Source organism: Bos javanicus, chromosome 10 (genome assembly GCF_032452875.1).
Source record: "Bos javanicus breed banteng chromosome 10, ARS-OSU_banteng_1.0, whole genome shotgun sequence".
In the NCBI taxonomy this organism is placed as follows: Eukaryota; Metazoa; Chordata; class Mammalia; order Artiodactyla; family Bovidae; genus Bos; species Bos javanicus.
Window position 1 is genome coordinate 91,815,902 of NC_083877.1, and position 21,846 is coordinate 91,837,747.

General features: G+C 36.5%; 1 protein-coding gene and 1 pseudogene across 11 annotated transcripts in view; one reads left to right on the forward strand and one right to left on the reverse strand.

The window, feature by feature from the left end:
- CEP128 (centrosomal protein 128) overlaps nucleotides 1-21,846 on the reverse strand; it is a 475,959-nt gene that overhangs the window by 379,630 nt on the left and 74,483 nt on the right. For all 11 annotated transcript variants that reach the window (XM_061429611.1, XM_061429609.1, XM_061429607.1 and 8 more), the window contains one exon: nucleotides 16,127-16,243. In XM_061429611.1, coding sequence (XP_061285595.1) covers nucleotides 16,127-16,243 — 117 coding nt within the window. The remainder of the gene's footprint in view (nucleotides 1-16,126; nucleotides 16,244-21,846) is intronic.
- On the forward strand, nucleotides 14,690-15,376 carry LOC133255057 (securin-like; annotated as a pseudogene).

Sequence of the window (21,846 nt, forward strand, 5' to 3'; positions counted from 1 at the left end):
ATGACCATAATACAGACAAGGATATGTTAGAAAAACCTAAGCAGTTTCTCATTTCTTGGGCAATAAATAAACCTACAGAGGTAGTATTAAAAAAGAAAGAAAAAAAGGATTCAGGGTACTAAACAGAAATGTAAATTCACTAGAAATGCAATGAGTCATGATGGAGCTATAAAAAATGCTTTTCTACTAACAAGTAAAGAAAACAAACAAGATTAACCAAATGAAAAACAAACAACATTAGAATATCAGTGGAAAATGAATATAACTGGGGTGAGAAGACAACAGGGGGCAAAGGCAGTGATTACTAAGGAGAAGAAAATAATCATTAGGAAATCCTGTTTTAGAGACTGTATCTTTGGAATACTTCTGTATAGCTTAGAAATATGAAACCTGGAAATGGCACAAGACTATATGATCCCAGAGAAATAAATTCTCATTTCAAATTGTAGTCTCTAATTGTTTTACTATACATAAAAAGATTTTTCCTTAGTGGGAGGGAAAGAGAGAGAAAGAAAGGAAATATAACTCTGAATAGAAAGTATGAAAGAAACTAACAAAAAGGCATAGAAAGGACAATTTTAGTGTTAAATTTAGCAGATGTCTTAATATGTACTACTCCATATGTCATATTTTATTTTTCAATAGTAGAAAGCAACACTGTTTCAAATTTAAGTTTCAAATAGCAGTAGTTAAATAATTAGATTTTTTTCCAGTTGCAATATTTGTGCCAAGTGCACTTTTAGGGAGCCATAAGAGATGAGGAATGTGTATATACTATAATCATTTTTCAGCAAAGTTTAGCAACTTTAATAAACGATGCCTGCAGTGTCGCAATTAATGGTTCAATACTGACGACTAGTGGCCAAAAACATATAGTAATGCCATTACCAGGAATCCTATGATTTTTATCATCTAAATTTGAAACACTTGATGAAACTTATGTGAGAAACCTTAAAAGAACTTCCCTTAAAAACTTCTTGACAATTGCATAAGAAAAAATTGTATCTGAAAAGTCTCTTAAAAAACCTTTTCTGTCCATTATTTGCAATATCCACAAACCCAAGCCAATAAGCACCTGCTATTGACCCCTAATGGGAACAACTTGGTAAAGTGTCCTTTTATCCACATCCACACAGCTGAATTAAGGTAGTTTCAAAAACCCATAATTATTTCAACAGGTCCTACTTTTATATTTCATGAATCTGTGTAGTGCTAAGTATTATCTAACTTTGTTAGATACAAAGAAGAAATCCAACTATTCTAAATTTTCAACGTATTAATACTCTGAAAAGCAGTAACCTACTATATCAAAATGGCCATTTTCAAACGTTGAAATATTTAAAACTTAATTGTGATTGTCTGAATTCTTGAAGAATATTTATGGGATTCGGGTTAAATCTTTTAAACGGTTATATATTATACTTCAAAAAAGTTAAAACTTGTAAGACAAGAGGGCATAATAACTTGTATAGAAATACAGACCATTAACACAAATGGACCATATTACTAGTGATTTAATGCCATTATTTTATTATGTTATGTTTTCACTTTTAGGTTTCATTTTCAGGAGTCATTAAGTCAGAAAAACAATATGGAATTTCCAAAAAATGAAAATCACTCGAAAAGTAAAGGACTGTTTTTAAAAGATACATTAATGCCTGGTTTTATTACAGTTTACAAGACACTGCTTATCTATTAATATATCCTGACAATTAAAGTGTGTGGTTTTTTTTTCTGATCAAGAAAAAAAGTTAAACTTTGCAGATGTGTACTTTCTTCCTTGCAAGAATAAGAGCCACAGAATAAAACAAAAATGTATACAGACCTTGGAAAGAAACTTTCTATCAAGAATGTTATATGCAGCTAAATGGTTATTTACATTTGAAAGCAGTCATTTTTCAACAACTATTCACAGAATATCTGTTGTATGATAAACACGGTACTATGTGCCCCAGAAATGATGGGCAAAAGGGCATGATGGGCAAAGTTCCTACCAATGGAGGAAGAACTAAGTAGTTATGCCATATAGAGGGGAAGACATACAACACAGGTAAACAAATCACAACTATAGGTGACGTGTGGTAATAGTAAAAGGGCTGCCCAGTTGACGCTAGTGGTAAAGAACCCGCCTGTCAATGCAGGAAACAAGAGATGCAGGTCCAGTCCCTGGGTTGGGAATATCCCCCGGAGAAGGAACTAGCAACCCACTCCAGTATTCTTGCCTACAGAATCCCACGGATAGAGGAGCCTTGAGGACTACAGTCCATATGGTCACAAAGAATCAGACACGACTAAAGTGACTTCACAAGTTAATATTAAAAAATAAAGTCATATGACATAATAAGGAACAATGGGGGAGAAAAGGGCTATTTTAGAAAAGGGGGCAGGAAAGTTCTCTCTGAAGAGGTGGTAATTAAACCTGAAGGATGAAAAAGAGTAAGTTAGGCTGAGAATCAGAAGAAAAACATTCCAATAAGACAAGGAGAGGAAATCACTATGGCTGGAATTCCTTAGAAAAATTTGTAGGGTCACTCATGTACATTTAAACACAAACACAAATAGAAAAAAAATGTTTAATGGAAAATGTTTAATTTTTTTACTCATAAAATACAAAAAAAAAATGATAATGGTACTAGGCTAAATGGGAAGTTTCAACAAATTTCAAAGAAATTAAAAATAAATACTAAAAAGTGTTAAAAAAAAAAAAAAGCATACATATATATTTCAAAATTCCAAAAGGCACTCTTAAGTCTTGAATTATTGAAGAAATCATAATAGAAATTATAAAATTTAGAAGGAAACTATCATAAAATAATAGTATGTCAAAACATAGGGTAATTTGTTCATAAATTTATAGCATTAATTTTTAAAAACAGACAAGTCAATTAATTAACTTGCAAGTCTGAAAAACAGAACATCAATCCTAAAAATGAAAAATCAGAAAATAAAAGTTAAAACCAGAAGTGGATAAATTAATAAACAAAGCTAGTCAAAATGAAAACTAATAAAATAATTATATCTAGTAAGACTAATAAAGAAAAAGAGAACAAAAACTAAACAATATTAAAAGAATATAGCTTCAGAACAATCTTGAAAAAAAATACAGCAAGGCTATGATTGCTTCTTCAAATTAATATCAAAACATAACAAAATGGATAACTTACACAATCTGAAATAATCACAAAACTGAATCTAAAAAATTAAGTTTATATAATCCAAAAAACACAGAAGTTGAAAACCTTAGCCACCACAAAGACAGCAGATATCAGTGATTATGTGAGTGAATTTTAGCAAGCAGTCAAGAAATAGACAATCCTCTTAAAAAGACAGAGCCAGGGGACAGAAAAAGAAGGAACCTACCTACCTTGCTTTCATACCAAAAAGAGTAATGCAAAGAGAATTATCAGTTAACTCAATCATAAATGTAAATATAAACATACTAAAGAAAAAACTAGGAAATTAACTCAGCAATGTATAAAAAAATAATATATTATGGCCAAACGAAGTTCTCAGGAATGCAGAGAGAGCCCAGCATCAATTGATAAAAGTCAATTCCATTTAAATAAAAGAGAGGACTTTCCAGAGGACAGAGTGGATAAGAATCTGCCTGACAATGCAGGGGACATGGGTTCCATCCCTGATCCGGGAAGATCCCACAAGCCTCAGCTACTAAGCCAACGCACCACAACTACTAAGCCTACGACTACTAACTCCTGCTGCTGCTGCTGCTAAGTCGCTTCAGTCATGTCCGACTCTGTGCAACCCCATAGATGGCAGCCCACCAGGCTCCCCCATCCCGGGGATTCTCCAGGCAAGAACACTGGAGTGGGTTGCCATTTCCTTCTCCAATGCAGGAAACTGAAAAGTCAAAGTGAAGTCGCTGAGTCTTGTCCAACTCTTCGCGACCCCCTGGACTGCAGCCCACCAGGCTCCTCCGTCCATGGGAGTTTCCAGGCAAGAGTGCTGGCGTGGGACGCCACTGCCTTCTCCACTACTAACTCCTAGTGAGCTGCAACTACTGAGGCCCACACGCCTAGGGCCTGTGCTCTGCAACCACAGCAACCACTGCAGTAAGAAGCCCACGCACTGCAATTAGAAAGCAGCTACATGCAGCGGCAAAGACAGAGTACAACCAAAAACAAAATATTTTATAAGCTCCACAATCCTCATTCATGGTTTTTTAAAAAGTCAACCTCTCTTGGCAACCTACAAATAGAAGCCAATGTTCTTTATCTGATAAAAGGACAGCGGTCAAAACCAGGCACAAACACCTTCCATAAGGTTGACACTCTAGAAGCATTTCTATAAATATCGGAATAAAACAAGGGATTCTTACTATCTTTGCTTATATTCAACACTGCGTTTGAGTTTCTAGTCAATTCAAAAATATCACAAGGAAAGAAATTAAATTGCCTTTAACTTCAAATGATATGATTAACTACCAGACCACCTTACCTGTCTCCTGAGAAACCTGTACGCAAGACAAGAAGCAACAGTTAGAACTGGACATAGAACAACGGACTGGTTCAAAGTTGAGAAAGGAGTACATCAAGGCTGTATATTGTCACTCTGCTTTAACTTGTGTGCACAGTACATCATGCGAAATGCTGGGCTGGATGACTCACAAGGTTGCCGGTAGAAATATCAACAACCTCAAATATGCAATAATACAATTCTAATGGCAGAAAGCAAAGAGGAACTAAAGAGCTTCTTGATGAGGGTGAAAGAGGAGACTGAAAAAGCTGGCTTGAAACTCAACATCCAGAAAACTAAGATCATGGAATCTGGTCCCACTGCTGCTGCTGCTAAGTCGCTTCAGTTGTGTCCGACTCTGTGCGACCCCACAGACGGCAGCCCACCAGGCTCCCCCGTCCCGGGGATTCTCCAGGCAAGAACACTGGAGTGGGTTGCCATTTCCTTCTCCAATGCAGGAAAGTGAAAAGTGAAAGTGAAGTTGCTCAGTCGTGTCTGACTCTCAGTGACCCCATGGACTGCAGCCTTCCAGGCTCCTCCGTCCATGGGATTTTCCAGGTAAGAATACTAGAGTGGGATGCCATTGCCTTCTCTATCTGGTCCCATTACTTCATGGCAAATGGATGGGGGAAAAGTGGAAACAGTGACAGATTTGATTTTCTTGGGCTCCAAATCACTGCTGATGGTGACAGCAGCCATAAAATTAAGACACTTGCTCCTTGGAAGGAAAGCTATGACAAACCTAGATGGCTAATTAAAAAGCAGAGACATCACTTTGCCAACCAATGTCCATCCAGTCAAAACTATGGTTTTTCCAGTAGTCATTTATGGATGTGAGAGTTGGACCATAAAGAAAGTTGAGAGCTGAATAATTAATGCTTTTGAATTGTGGTGCTGGAGAAGATTCTTGAGAGTCCCATGGATAGCAATTAGATCAAACCAGTCTGTCCTAAAGGAAATCAATCCTAAATGTTCACTGGAAGGGCTGATACTGAAGCTGAAGCTCCAATACTTTAGCCACCTAATGCAAAGAGCCGACTCACTGGAAAAGACCCTGATGCTGGGAAAGATTGAGGGCAGGAGGAGAAGAGGGCAACAGAGACTAAGATGGTTGGATGGCATCACTAACTCAATGCACATAAATTTGAGCAAACTCTGGGAGATACTGAGGGACAGGAAAGCCTGGCGTGCTACAGTTCATGGGGTCACAAAGAGTTGGACATGACTTAGTGACTGAACAGCAACATGATTAGCTATACAATAGACAGGATGTCATTAAAGCTATTAACAAATTATACGAACTAATAAGATCATTTAACAAAATTATTGGATAACAGAGCCAGATATAAAACAACTGCATTCCTATATGCTACAAAATATCAGAGATGCAATGAAAGAAAATATTACAACAGAAAGAAAAACCATAAGGTACTGAGAAGTAAGTCTAAGATGTACATGATCATTATAGAGCCAATTATAAAAATTATTGAAGAACATCAGAAAACACCTCTTCAAACTAATCTACAATTTAGTACAATTAAATCAAAATACCAGCAAGATTATTCGCAGAACTTGACAAGAGATTTTCATTATCATCCACTGAAATATAGTAAAAGCTCTAAAAAATGGAGACAACACATTACCAGGAATAATTCAGAGATAGACAACACATTCAGGGATAGACAAACAGAACAAACCATATAGACCTCAGACAGATATCACAGGACACTATATAGCAGAAGTGGCATTTAAACCAGAAGGAAAAGAAGAAATTATTCAACAAGGATGCTGAGGCAACTCATTAGTCATACAAGAAATAACTTAAGATTCCTTCCCTCTGCCATTAAAAAAGTGAAATTCCTGATAGAAAATGCAAGTAATTTGGGATTGACATGTACACATGATATTTAAAATGGATCATCAAAAAGGAATTACTGTACAGTCCAGTATTTTTAAATGAGCAAAATTTATACACAGGCTATTTGCACAGGCACAAATGAAAACTACCAGCAAATATGTGAAAAGATACTGAAATTCACTAATAGGAAATAGAAATAAACACGAAACTGAGTTAACATTTTATACTCATCAACTTGGCAAAAATTAAAAACATTTATAACCATTACTGACAGTAGGAATGTGGAGGAAAGGGGGCACTCTCAGCTATTTTGCTGATAAAAAAGTGAAGACTTAGAAAATAATGGAAAAATAAATCTGGTAATCTCTATTATAATAAAAGATCTGTCAATGGCAAAAAAAGATTAAGCTGGAACCACATCAGCTATTTGGAGGAATTTCCAGAGTACTGATGAGAGAAAAAAGGAAGGTGAAGAAACGTAGATATATGTAATCCTAGTTTACTAACATAAAAACATACCAAAAAAAAAAAACCCAAGACCTCTGTATATGCAAATGTATATATATTTTATAAATATATATATATCTGTCCAGCATAATTAAGAGCACAAAAAGAAAAAAAATAATATATCCCAGGCTGTTTACACTATTATTTTTATTTTAGTGAGTAGGGGTAGTAATTGATAGTGAAAAACAGAGGGAAAGAAATAGGAAAAAAATGACCTGAGCAATAAAGCTGCATTAAAAAAAAGATCACGTAAGAATTTATGATATGAAGTTATGCATTTATTTATATTAAATATAAAAATACTTTTTATACTAAATACAAAGTTTAAAAACAAAGAACCACATGAGAAATAAAACCTGTTAAACAATGTATCAAAATAATACATTAGTATGGTCACTACTTAATGCAGTCAACAAATAATTATTAAGAGCATACTATGTTAAATGCTAGAAATAAAAAATTTTCAAAACAAGTACAATTAAAAGAGATAATACATTAAGAAATGGTAATTAACAGGAATAATCTGAGACTAAAAACTTTACCTCACATAATATACATTACCGGAAACTGAACAGAGAGAGGAAAACAGCCATCAGTGCAGAAGAAGGAGAAAAAGAGTCAATGGCATTAAGAATAATGAATATAAAATACATATATATATAATATAATGAATATAAAAATATAAAAGAATAAAAATTGTGGCTCAAAGTAAGGCCTAAATTTCTTCTACACACAATTTTGCCCCCCTGAAGCACGAACACTAGAGTGTAAGTTTTCAAATTTTACCTTGCAACACACGTTCTCCTACAGAGCAGTACATGTGTAGCTGTGCCGCTGTGACACTCTGGGCTTCAGCCCTTTGTCAGTCTGGGGCCCTGGGTGGTGTCACCCTACCTGTGTCATTCTCTATTAAACTCTACCTCATCACCTAGGTCTGACAAAGTACTGAATTCTAGAGATCATACCCCAAGGATTGCAAAAATTAGGTGCGTTCTCTGAGTTTTTCTTGTGCTTTCCACAGAACTTGTCTTTTATTTTTGAACTCTCACTTACTTATAATTTCCACTGGTCTTTCTTAACACCCAGGGTGGCTACTGGGATGGTCAACATGAGGGTGATTTAATGTGCACTTATTTAGAAGGGATCTAATAATATCGGGGGAATTGAAGCTTGTACTACGAAAAAATGTGAAAATGTAGGGGAACCTACAAAAAAAGAGAGCACTGGTTATGGAAAGAAGGTAAAGAAAATGGCCACACAAAAGTTTTGAAATTCAGCCTTGGAAAGGTAAGTGAATAGAGTCCAAAATTCAGCAGCCTCAGAAGGGCTTCCACATCTCCAAATCAAACAGCACAGTCTCTAAAGGAAGAGCAGAAGAAAGGCTTAATGAGGCCACGTTAGAACATTTGCTGGACTAGGATCTCCTCTGAACTGGCTCAGAAGTCTCAAGGGAGATGGTAAAGCTATTAAGAGGACATTAGGAAGACATTCTTGGCTTCAGTGAAAGCTTCTCCTTTAATGAGTCCAAACTAAATACATTAATAAACAGTACCCAAGGCTTTTCTTAGTTGAAGTACCATATTATTCAGCATCTCTGGAGCCACAGTGACATTTCTGGGAAGGAATGAATAGCTATTTTTTCATTAGATTTTTCACAATTGATACAGATGCTAAAAGATGAAGGAAAATACTGGGGGGAAAATCTATCAATTCATTTTTCTGTATATGGTTTCATTTTATTGAAGAGACTCACAAAATCTGGTTTTCTATCAGAGCACAGACTGAAAACCATTGAGCCGAGCTCCCACACGACACTGAATTCCTCACTTAGTCTTCACTATCTTCTATTAAGATTCCATGCCCTGCCTGCAAAATGGGTTTCTCCATGAAACACTTTTAAATCTTAAGAAACCTGGTTCACTTTAGGTTCAAGTATGGAATATTCCCGATGGGGGCAGATCAGGGAACTAGCATTTTAATATGCTACCAAATGCTCTGAAAAAACATATACAAATATCTATCTCATGTTTTTCATTTTATGTAATTCAACTGAAGATGAATAAGTAATATTCAATTTATAAAAAACAGCTAGTTAAAAAAAAAAAAAACAAGTCAGGAATTCCCAAGATATCCAGAGTCGAGTTAAAAATGTTATGTAAGATTTTATGCAAATTTTGTACCTGCAAAAGAGTTCTGATTTGGGCTTACAGTCTAAATACTTCTTTGATGTTCCTAGCACCACCATTCTTACCTCATGCCACTAAACTTAACTATCAGTTACTTTACTATCAAGTGTCTGACCAAAAGGAATCTGTAATATGACAAATGTACTATAATGTTAAACACTTTATTGTTTGCACAATGGTTCAACAAGGAAAGGCTGATGGTTACAAGCTTAACTATATTTGAATTCTGTTAGTAAAAGTTCAGACAACAACCATTCAAAATTTAAAAGAGCTATATGAATAGTCTGGAGAAACTAGAGAGCTACTTGCAAAAAAAAAATGAAATTAGAACATTCTCAACACCATAGAAAAAAATAAACTCAAAATGGATTAAAGATCTAATCCTAGGAACAGATACTTTAAAACTCCTAGACAGAAACACAGGCAGTACACTCTTTGACACAAAAAGCAGCAATATCTTTTTGGATTCGACTCCTACGGTAATGGAAATAAAAACAAAATTAAACAAACGAGAGCTAATTAAACTTAAAATCTTTTGCACAACAAAGGAAACCATAAATTAAAGGAAAAGACAACCTATGGAATTGGAGAAAACTTTTGCAAATGATGTAACCGACAAGGGTTTAATTTCCAAAATATACAAACCACTCACACTGCTCAAAGTAAAATAAAAATAAAAAACAACCTTATCAAAAATGGACAGAAGATCTAAATAGACATTTCTCCAAAGAAGACATACAGATGACCTACAGACACATGAAATGATGCTCAACATGACTATTTATTAGAGAAATGCAGATCGAAACTACAATGAGGTATCACTTCACACCAGTCAGAATGGCCATCATCAGAAAGTCTAAGAATAATAAAGGCTGGAGAGAATGTGGAAAAAAGGGAACCCTCCCACACTGTTAACCAGAATATAAAGCCACCATGGAGAACAGTATGGAAGTTCCTCAAAAAAACAGAAGTAGAGTTACCATATGGTCTGTCAATGCCACTCTTGGGCATATATCTGGAAAAGAAGGAAACTTTTTAATTTGAAAAGATACACGCACCCCAATGTTCATAGTAGCACTATTTACAGCAGCCAACACATGGAAGCAACCTAAATGTCTATCAATAAAGAAATAGGTAAACAAGATGTGGTGCATATAAACAATGGAATATTCAGTTCAGTCGCTCAGTTGTGTCTGACTCTTAGCAACCCCATGAATTGCAGCACGCCAGGCCTCCCTGTCCATCACCAACTCCAGGAGTTCACTCAAACTCACATCCATCGAGTCGGTGATGCCATCCAGCCATCTCATCCTCTGTCGTCCCCTCCTCCTCCTGCCCCCAATCCCTCCCAGCATCAGAGTCTTTGCCAATGAGTCAGCTCTTCGCATGAGGTGGCCAAAGTACTGGAGTTTCAGCTTTAGCATCATTCCTTTCAAAGAACACCCAGGACCGATCTCCTTTAGAATGGACTGGTTGGATCTCCTTGCAGTCCAAGGGACTCTCAAGAGTCTTCTCCAACACCACAGTTCAAAAGCATCAATTCTTCGGTGCTCAGCTTTCTTCACAGTCCAACTCTCACATCCACACCTGACCACTGGAAAAACCTTAGCCTTGACTAGACGAACCTTTGTTGGCAAAGTAATGTCTCTGCTTTTCAATATGCTATCTAGGTTGGTCATAACTTTCCTTCCAAGGAGTAAGCGTCTTTTAATTTCATGGCTGCAGTCACCATCTGCAGTGATTTTGGAGCCCTCCAAAATAAAGTCTGACACTGTTTCCCCATCTATTTCCCATGAAGTGATGGGACCAGATGCCATGATCTTCGTTTTCTGAATGTTGAGCTTTAAGCCAACTTTTTCACTCTCCGCTTTCACTGTCATCAAGAGGCTTTTTAGTTCCTCTTCACTTTCTGCCATAAGGGTGGTGTCATCTGCATATCTGAGGTTATTGATATTTCTTCTGGCAATCTTGATTCCAGCTTGTGCTTCTTCCAGCCCAGCGTTTCTCATGACGTACTCTGCTTATAAGTTAAATAAGCAGGGTGACAATATACAGCCTTGATGTACTCCTTTTCCTATTTGGAACCAGTCTGTTGTTCCATGTCCATAAAAAAGAATGAAATAATGCCATTTACAGCAACATGGATGGAACTGGAGAACTAAGCCAAAGACAAATATCATATGATATCACTTATATGTGGAATCTAAAAAAACAATTACAAATGAACTTACTTACAAAACAGAAATAGACCCAGAAACATGGTTACCAAAGGGAAAAGGTGGTGGGGAGGGATAAATTAGGAGTTTGGGATGAACGGATAATACTACTATAAACAAAGGATGAACAATAAGGTCCTACTATACAGCCCAGGGAACTGTTTTCAATATCTTATAATAACCTACAAAGGAAAAGAATCTGAAAAAAAAAACTATATGTATATATAACATAATAACAATCACTTTGCTGTACACCAGAAACTAACACAGCAATGTAAATCAACTATACTTTCATTTAAAACATATAAATATTTTTAAAAGCTATATGAAAAGAAAATTATTGCACAACTAATGAAACATTCATCTCTCCAGAGAGAATCAACTGAGCTACGAGAACAATGTTGTCTGAAATGTGACTTATGAGGCCTGAAGGCCAGGGAAGGCCCTTACCAAGTTAAGAAAATCTGACATTTGTGTGCAGTAGCACATGAGCAGCTGAGGCTCACCAAAGCAAGTGAATTCCAGAGTGTGCACATAGCCCTATTGCTTAGACCAGGAGGAATGGGAAAAAAAGAACAGAAGAGCAGAAAATTTTTAAAAACTCTAAATAAGAAAAGGAGAGTGGCTCTCCCTCAATCCATTTCCAATGACTAATATTGTGATCTTCATTAGGTGGGAACAGATAAAGCTCTGAGGACCTTAGAACCTCATTAGATCACCAAAATGAAGCAGGTTTTAGCCAAAACCACAGACTGCCTCCCTTTAACACACTATATCAATACCCAGAAATCTCTGACATTCTGAAATTTTTAATGACAACTCCCAATCTCTTCACAACTTTTGACTGTCATAATTTGAACTAACATTGAATCAAACATTTTAGGGAGGCAGAAGAATATAGTGGCTAAAAGTCCAGGCATACTTACCCACCTGGAGATTCAATTTTCACCATGGTCACAAACAAAATTCATAAATTACTACTGTCATACAGTACAGGTATATCCATAAGTATTAATATCAAATAGAAAGCAAAGTGTTGTCTCTCCTTAAACATGATCTTTCCAGAACACTCTAAGCCACTTAACTTGGGAGTAGGAAAATGCATCAGGCTAAATTAATCCTCTCCAGTTTCCACTGCACTGTTTAATCCAAAATCACCTATTAAAAGCACATAGGTTACCACATATATTAAAGTGACAAAATATGAAATTAAACATTTCTTATCAATAGTGATCCTCTATTGTACTGTCAGAGATGGAATTCCAAAGGACTGTTCAAGCTTTTAGTCAAAATGACAATTACAATGCAAATACTCAGGCTCTGGTTTCTTAAGAATAGGGGTGGGAAGCAATCTTTCTCTCCCTCTTTCTTTGTAATTTTCTGCATTCTGTAAAGAGAGTAGAAAATAAGCACGGGAAATTTCTCTAATCTTCTCTCACAAAAAAGAACAATTGTCTCTTCAGTGCTGTTCTATGCTCACCAGATGCAATTTGCTTTGAGAACAAATGTATAAAAATCAAGGTTGTTTTTTTTTTTAAAAAAGGCTACCCATATCTGTATCTAATTATTCAACAAAGTATCCTCTTTAAAGTAATTACCAACTAACAAGGGTATGCGTCCTTTTGTGAAATGGAGGAAAAATGGATTTTTAGAAAACAAAAGCAGATTTTTCTATCAGCTTACATTATAATTTCAGGTTTGCAATTTTCATTCCTAATTTTCAATGGGCACGTTTCCTAAAACTTAAAAAAAAATTTAATCTGTCAATCTAAAAGGGCTAATGATCTTTAAGAACACACAAGTATATCTGAAGAACATCACTTTTAAAGAAAAACATTTTGTAAAAGAAAAAATAAAGCATTCCTTTTGTTTTTAAACCTTTTGGTTTCCTTGTTTCTAATTTTTTTTTATGCTTTATATATCTAAGAAACATTTAAAGGTAATCTCACAAGTTTCCTATAATAACAATCATAAAACAAAACCAAGATGATAAAATGATAATTCATAAATCTACACTAATATTAACGAATGAATGAATGAGTGGAGAAAATGACAAAGCACCTCCTGACAGTAGGATTCCAACTGATAACTGTAATAGATATGACAGAATATTTTTTAAATCACTGTTTAGTATCACTTACAGCAGTAACTATTTCATGAAAGAATCAATAGATGCTAAAATTTGCAGGTGAAAATATGATGAAATATAGGCTATTTTCAAGTTTCAAAGAGTTTCCCCATAACACAAATAATTAAAAAGCATAATATAGTAACTTTACAGTAGAGAAACCTGGCAAGTAACACCTTAATCAATGTTTAGTTTTAATCAGTGATGGAACAAATCAACATTACATGGCTCCTGATCTGATAACCTAGGAAAAACACAACAACAGTTCTCTGGGTTTCCTGCCAGAAGTCCAAGATCTGAATCTAGTGATGAAGAAAAAAAAAATCAACAAACCTAAAACAAAAGACATTCTACAGAATAACTGGCTAGAAAAAAAAAGACTGAAAAACTATTCCAGATTAAAGGAGACTAAAGAGACAGGATGGTCAAATGCTTTATGTAATCCTGTATTGTACTCTGGACCAGACTTTTCTGGTCCAGACTTTAAGCGGCAAAATTTTAATAAAACCTATAGGTTCACAGTATTGATCCAATGTTAATCTCCTGTGATAACAGAAGAGAATGTACACACCCTATTATTTAGATTTAAAAGCATCTACATTATGTCAGCAACTAGCCTCAAAAAAATAGATATACATACACATGGAGATAAATATATAAAATAATAAAGCAAGTCTGGAAAATATGAGTATTAGGGGAATTGAGGCAAAGGATATACATTATTCCTTTGTTCTAATCACTCAATTTCTTTATAAGTCTGCAGTTTCAAAACAAAAATATTACCCTGGGCTTCCCTGGTAAGCCACTGGCTCAGTGGTAAAGAATCCACCAGCCAAAACAGAAGATCCCTGGGTCAGGAAGATCCCACATGCCATGGAGCAACTAAGCCCACACACCACAACTAGTGAGCCCGTGCTCCAGAGCCCGAGAACTGCAACTGCTGAGCCCATGAGCCACAACTACTGAAGGCCGTGCGCCCCAGAGCCTGTGCTCCCCAACAAGAGAAGCCACCTCAAGGAGACGCCTGCACACTGCAGCGAAGAGTAGCCTCTGCTAGCCGCAACCAGAGAAAGCCCACATGCAGCAATGAAGGGCCAGCACAGCCATAAATAAAATCATTTACAAAAGAAAAATATTACCTAATGGATAAGTAACCTCCAGTTTGAATTTGACGACAGTCTAGTCCAGGGATCTGTAAACTTTTTCTATACAGAGCCAGTCAGTCAATACGCATTTTAAGCTTTGTGAGCCATGCAGTCTTTTTCACAACATCTCAACTCTCCTGTTGTGTCACAAAAGTACTGAAAATGGGTTACTCCGAACGTGGGTGAACTGAGCATTGATCCAGAATGTCTACTCTGATCTATGTTGATAAGGAAAATGGAGAACCAGGCATCCGTGTGGCTCCTAAGGACGGGCTGAAGCTGGGGTCTGTGCCTTCAGTCAAAGCTTTGGATGGGAGATCTCAGGTTTCAACACCATGTGTTGGCAAAATGTTTGATGCTCCACCAGCTTTACCAAAAAACTGCAAGAAAGGCTTTGGGAACTGTCAACAGAGCTACAGAAAAATCAGTTAAGACGAATGGACCGCTCAAACAGAAACAGACAACTTTCTCTACCAAAAAGATTACTGAGAAGACTGTTAAAGCAAAAAGTTCGGTTCCTGCCTCAGATGACACCTATCCAGAAAAATTCTTTCCCTTCAATCCATTAGATTTTGAGAGTTTTGACCTGCCTGAGGAGCACCAGATCGCCCACCTCCCCTTGAGTGGAGTGCCTCTCATGATCCTTGATGAGAAGAGGGAGCTTGAGTAGCTGTTACACGTGGGCCCCCCTTCACCTCTGAAGATGCCTCCTCTGCTGTGGGAGTCTAATCTGTTGCAGTCTCCCTCAAGCATTCTGTCGACTCTGGATGTTGAATTGCCACCTGTTTGCTGTGACTTAGATATTTAAATTTCTTAGCACTTTATAGTTTGGCTATGTATTAATGGTTTGTATTAATAAAGCAATTCTTTGTTTAAAAAAAAAAAGTACTGAAAATGAATGGGAGTGGCTATGTTTCAATAAAATTTCATTACAAAAATCAGCAGTGGGCTAGATCCAGTCCACAGGCCAGTGTGCTGATCCCTGGCCTAGTTCACACCAAAGAAAATGAATCTGAATAATTATGCCTTCAGTTCACATGTACGGAGCACAAGCTAGACAATCTGTTAACTGTTTTATCCACATCAACTTATTTACTCCTGCACCAACATGATTAAATAAATGCTACGATTATTTCCATTTTCTACAGAGGAAATGATGTGAAGACTTGACTCATTAGAAAAGACCCTGTTGCTGGGAAAGACTGAGGCAGGAGGAGAAGGGGACAACAGAGGATGAGATGGTTGGATGGCATCACCGACTCGAAGGACATGAGTTTGAGCAAGCTCCCAGAGTTGGTGATGGACAGGGAGTCCTAGCGTGCTGCAGTCCATGGGGTCACAAAGAGCCAGACACTGAGCGACTGAACAACAGCAAAGGAAACGAGTCTAGAGAAGTTAAGGAACTTGCCCAAGGTCATACATCCAGAAAAGGGTAGGCTCTGGGTTTGAACCAGGAACGGTCATTTACATACAACGAACTGTAACAATATGCCGCACTTCTCACACGGACTGAACTGTCACATGCAACACCCAGGAACTAAAACCATTTTAACAATAGCTAAACAACCACCTAACCTCAGGATTTACATTACGAAAAGCCACTTTTCACAAACCTCCTGTAGCTGCTGAGAAATAACTCCCAGTTGATCCTGCCGTCTTTCCACCAGCTCTCTTTCTGTTCGCATCTCCTTCTCTATTTCCTGAAGCCGCCGCTCCACTCGATCTGAAACCTTAACATAAACAAAGAAAAAAGTGCCATTATAGAGCTGCTAGGCAAAAAAAAAAAAAGACTAAACTGAAGAGATAGCTTATGCCAGACACACTACTGCCTAAAGCATTTAAGACTGCGGCTTATTTGTAGAACTGTTTTTAATGACATTTATAAAGCAGGTCACAAAAATACTCACTAAAAGTTGCAACAGAAAACAATCATTAGCCTCCAATTAACCCAAACCTAGACCCCAGAAAAGACTGAAATGTTTCAAAATATAATGTGTGTCTAAAGATCAGAGTGAAAGGTAATAAACTAGAAAAGAGTGCCCTCTGGTGAGTTAGAAGACAATTACCAATTTTGCCTACAACTGTATTTATTACTTTATGAATGATAAATTGTTCTATTTAGTTATTTTTTCATTTTAATTATCTAAAACCATGACCTGCCTTGGAAGGTTTTGATGTTTATATGCAGCAAATAATTGAAAGGGCTTGTCAACCTTTGCTACTATGATGTGCTAAAAATAAACCAGCTGTAAAAGATCAAAAAATCAAGTCACATGGAAAAATGTTTAATTGGGACTCTCTAAAATAAACATGAAAGAATTTATTCTCTGATGTAAGATTTTTCCTTGCTAAAAGTTATTCACATTCAAACACACTTCATGTGTATTATTATACAGTCCCCTAAATAAAATATACACTACTTGACTATTTACATATATTTGGTATAGGAGGATACGATAAAAGACATTTGTATTCATTTAAGAGAAGCAATATATACAGCCCTGTCACAAGAAGTCTTTTGCCACAAATTCCATAGAGTCAATAAAGGTCTTGGTCACAAGGGATCTTACTGGGGCAACAGAAATATTCCAAACTAGATTATTAAAACAAGACCTGGTGCTGACTGTGGCTCAGAATGTGCGCTCCTTACTGCAAATTCAGGCTTAAATAGAAGAAAGCAGGGGAAACCACTAGGTCATTCAGGTATGACCTAAATCAAACCCCTTATGATTAGACAGTGGAGGCAATGAATAGATTCAAGGGATTAGATCTGGTAGATGGAGTGCCTGAAGAACTATAGACAAAGGTTCATTGTATTGTACAGGAAGGAGGCAGTGACCAAAACCATCCCAAAGAAAAAGAAACACAAGAAGGCAAAGGGGTTATCTGAGGAGGCTTTACAAATAGCTGAGAAAAGAAGAGAAGTGAAAGGCAAAGGAGAAAGAGAAAGATATACCCAACTGAATGAAGAGTTCTAGAGACTAGAAAGGAAAGATAGGAAGGCCTTCTTCAATGAACAATGCAAAGAAGTAAAGGAAAATAACAGAATGGGAAAAAGTAGAAACCTCTTCAAGAAAATTGGAGATACCAAGGGAACATTTCATGAAAGGATGGACATGATAAAGGACAGAAACAGTAAGGACCTAAAAAAAGCAGAAGAGATTAAGAGGTGGCAAATACACAGAGAAGAACTATACAAAGAAGGTCTTAATGATCTGAATAACCACAATAGTAAATTTGGAAAACTCAGCAGTGGCCACAGGACTAGAAAAGGTCAGTTTTCACTCAAAGAAAGACAACGCCAAAGAATGTTCAAACTATCTCACAACTGCACTCATCTCACACACTAGCAAAGTAATGCTCAAAATTCTCTAAGCCAGGCTTCAACAGAATGTGAACCAAGAACTTTCAGATGTTCAAGCTGGATTTAGAAAAGGCAGAGGAACCAGAGAACAAACTGCCAACAACCACTGGCTCATTGAAAAAGCAAGACAACTGGAGCAAAACATCTGCTTCATTGACTATTCAAATGTCTTTGACTGTGGATCACAACAAACTGGAAAATTCAAGAGATGGGAATACCAGACCATTTTACCTGCCTTCTGAGAAACCTGTATGCTGGTTAAGAAGCAATAATTAGAACCAGACAAGGAACAACAGACTGATTAAAAATTGGGAAAAGAGAAAATCAAGGCTGTATACTATCACCCTACTTATTTAACTTACAGAGTACACCATGCAAAATGCTGGGTTGAATAAATCACAAGCTGGAATTAAGACTGGCAGGAGAAATATCAACAACCTCAGATATGCAGATGATACCATTCTAATGGCAGAAAGCAAAGAGGAACTAAAGAGCCTCTTGATGAAGTTGGAAGAAGAGAGTGAAAAAGCTGGTTTAAAATTCAGCATTCAAAAAACTAAGATCATGGCATCTGGCCCCATCACTTTATGGCAAATAGATGGGGAAACAGTGGACACAGTGACAGATTTTATTTTCTTAGGCTCCAAAATCACTGTGGATGGTGACTGCAGCCATGAAATTAAATGATACTTGCTCCTTGGAAGAAAAGCTATGACTAACCTGAACAGTGTATTAAAAAGCAGAGCCATCACTTTGCTGACAAAAGGTCTGTACAGTCAAAGCTGTGGCTTTTCCAGTAGTCATTTACGGATGGGCGAGTTGGACCATAGAAAAGGCTGAACACCAAAAAACTGATGCTTTTGAACTGTGGTGTTGGGGAACACTCTTGAGAGTCCCTTGGACTGCAAGGAGATCAAACCAGTCAATCCTAAAGGAAATCAACCCTCAAAAGTTGCTAAAAGGACTGATGCTGAAGCTGAAGCTCCAATACTTTGGCCACCTGATGCGAAGAGCTGCCTCAACGGAAAAGACCCTGATGCCAGCAAAGACTGAAGGCAAAGGGAGTGGCAGGGGATAGGATGGTTAGAGAGCATCAAGGACTCAATGGACATGAGTTTATACAAACTCTAGGAGGCAGTGAAGGACAGAGAAACCTGACGTGCTACAATCTACAGGGTCACAAAGAGTTGGACACAACTTAGCGGCTGAACAAACAGACACAAAACTAGATTATGGTGACAGGTGCATAACTCAGTACATTTACTAAAAATTGTTGAATTGCACACTTAAAGCAGATTAATTTTATGGTAAACTATGCCTCAAATAAGGTTATTTTTTGAAAAGACATTGGTAAACATAAGTTCAATTAGTCAATAAAGGTTAAGCAAAAATATTCCATCAAAAATTAGTAGTTAACATTTACTAAGACTGGTAAGTTTTGGGTTTCCAACTTTGAGTGCTCAAGAGCAATTAAGATATTTACTATGATATTGAGTACTTTACTAAAACCTCAAAACACCTTTAGCATCAGGCTTCTAATTTATTCTAGCAATCAACCCCAATATCCCAACAATTTACTACTGTATCTGAAATAAAGGCAGTGTTTGCTGTTACAGAAACAATATTAAAAATAAATTTAAAAAATAAAGCTAATTCATTCTATTTTTACGAAGTGGTAATACCTTCATTGCTCACTCAATATGAAAAGTAATACCAACACTTATTAAAAATAAATAATAGGGAATGATCTCAAACATATTAGGATGGCGATGATCGACAAAAACCAGAAAACAATGTCAGGGAGGCTGCAGGGAAACGGAAACCCTGATGCATCGCTGGTGGGGTGCACAAGTGTGGGGCCACTATGGAAAACAGTCCAGTGGCTGCTTAAAAAAGAAGGAGCAGAGTTACCACGTGACTCAGCAACTGCATTTCTAGGCATACACCTACAAGAACCGAAATCCGCGTCTCAAAGAGATTATTTGTATACCCATGTTCATGGCAGCATTACCCACAGCAGCCAAAAGGCAGAAGCAACTCAAGTCTCCATGTACAATGGTGGGTGCAGGGGCCTGGGGAAGGAGGAGTAAGTAGCTGCTGTTTAATGGGTGCAGCTCCAGTTTTGTAAGATGAAGAGACTTCTGTATTTGGTTGGACAACAATGTGAAGGTACATAACACTAACAAACTGAACACTTAAAAATGGGTAAGAAGATAAATTTTATGTTATATATACTTCACAATTAAAAATAAATACAGAATGATAAAAAAAGTTTTTAATCTGTTAATATCATCTATCAGAAGAAAAAATAACATTAAGTATTTTGTTGTATATGCCCAAGAAATCTTTCTATGCATATGTGTATGACTAGTCAAACATATATCCATTTCATTTAAATTTTTAAACAAAAATTGGGATATTAGAGCTTTGTAAATTTTTTCAGTTTATATATATATATATATATATATATAGTGCATATATACATATATACATATTTTTTCTTTTTGCAGTTCACATTTCATGGATAAATTTCCATGACAACAAATCTATATCCTGATTTTTAGCAAAGGTATAGTTTTCTGTCCACTGATTAAAATAATTCCCTGTTTATAATGGGATAACTGTAATTTATTTTTACTAGCATATGTTGTGACAGATACTCCTGTATAAGATTATTTTTGTAAACTCAAAATACAATCTTTAAGTATAATTATTAAGGCAAAAGGTATGAGTCAAAAAAATTTTTTTAAATATGGACTTGACAGAATTTTGAACTTTTACTCAAATTTTTAATTGTAAAAAGACTGAGATGAAGCAAGGTATTAACCATGAATCACAAAACAAACTAATGAGAAAACTGATCCCAATACAAGTCTCCTTTTTTCAGCAGCATTTGTAATTCTCAACTCCATTTTCACACACTCATTCATTCAGTAAGAATACAGACACTAATTTGTTCCAGCTTAATGCTAGGCAGAAGCTAGAGATACAGCAATACACGGATGTATCCACAGACCCTACCTTTCAATAACCTTTATCCCCTGGACAATGAATGAGTAATTAGAAATTTTCTAATTAAATTCAATGAGTTGAACAACTGATATACTTCAGGAAAGCAGGCTGTGCCTATTATTAGCATCCTATCAAAATGTAAGCAATTCAAGTAACTAAATACTGAAATCAAAACCCAAGATTATTTAGCCATTATCTACCTTACCACCATAACTGGTACATGAAATGAGACTGAGTTACCATATTTGAAGGACTTTCCGTTTAACTAATTGTTGTGTTAGGCTGTTTCTGACGGGGTTTCAACAGGCTCTGCTTCCTGTGTTCATACACTGGTAATAAGCTCTTCCCCTTGAGTGCGGGCTGGCCCTAGTACTTCCTTCTAGTGAATAGAATATGATGAGAGTGATGATGTGTCATTTCGATGATTAGGGAACAATAAACTCTAACTTTCATCTTAATAGCATGTTTTCACTTCTCACTTGCTCGCTCTAGAGAGGCAAGCTGCCATGTTCTGAAATGCTTTGTGTAGAGACCACATGTCAAAGAAACAAGAGGTCTCTGACCAACAGTTCATGAGGCCTGAAACTTCAATCCAATAACCTAAAAGGAACCGAATGAGCAAGGAAGAAGATCAATTCTAGTGAAGCCTTCAGGTGACCGTAGCCTGTGAAAGACCCAGAGCCACACCTGAATTCCTAATCCACATTAACTGTGAAATAATAAAGGTTTAAAGCCACTACGTTTTGGGAGATTTGTTATGCAGCCATAGATAGTTAACTAATGTAACTTTTTAATTGATTTTCAAATAAGTCCTCACCCAAGAAATAAACTAGAGAGTCTGATGAAGAAGAAAATATGTATGTTTATTCCACTTCATCCACAAAATTTCTATCCATTTCACATAATTTTCTTCTCCATTTCTAACTATTAAGACCTCCATTTCATCCATGGTAGAGG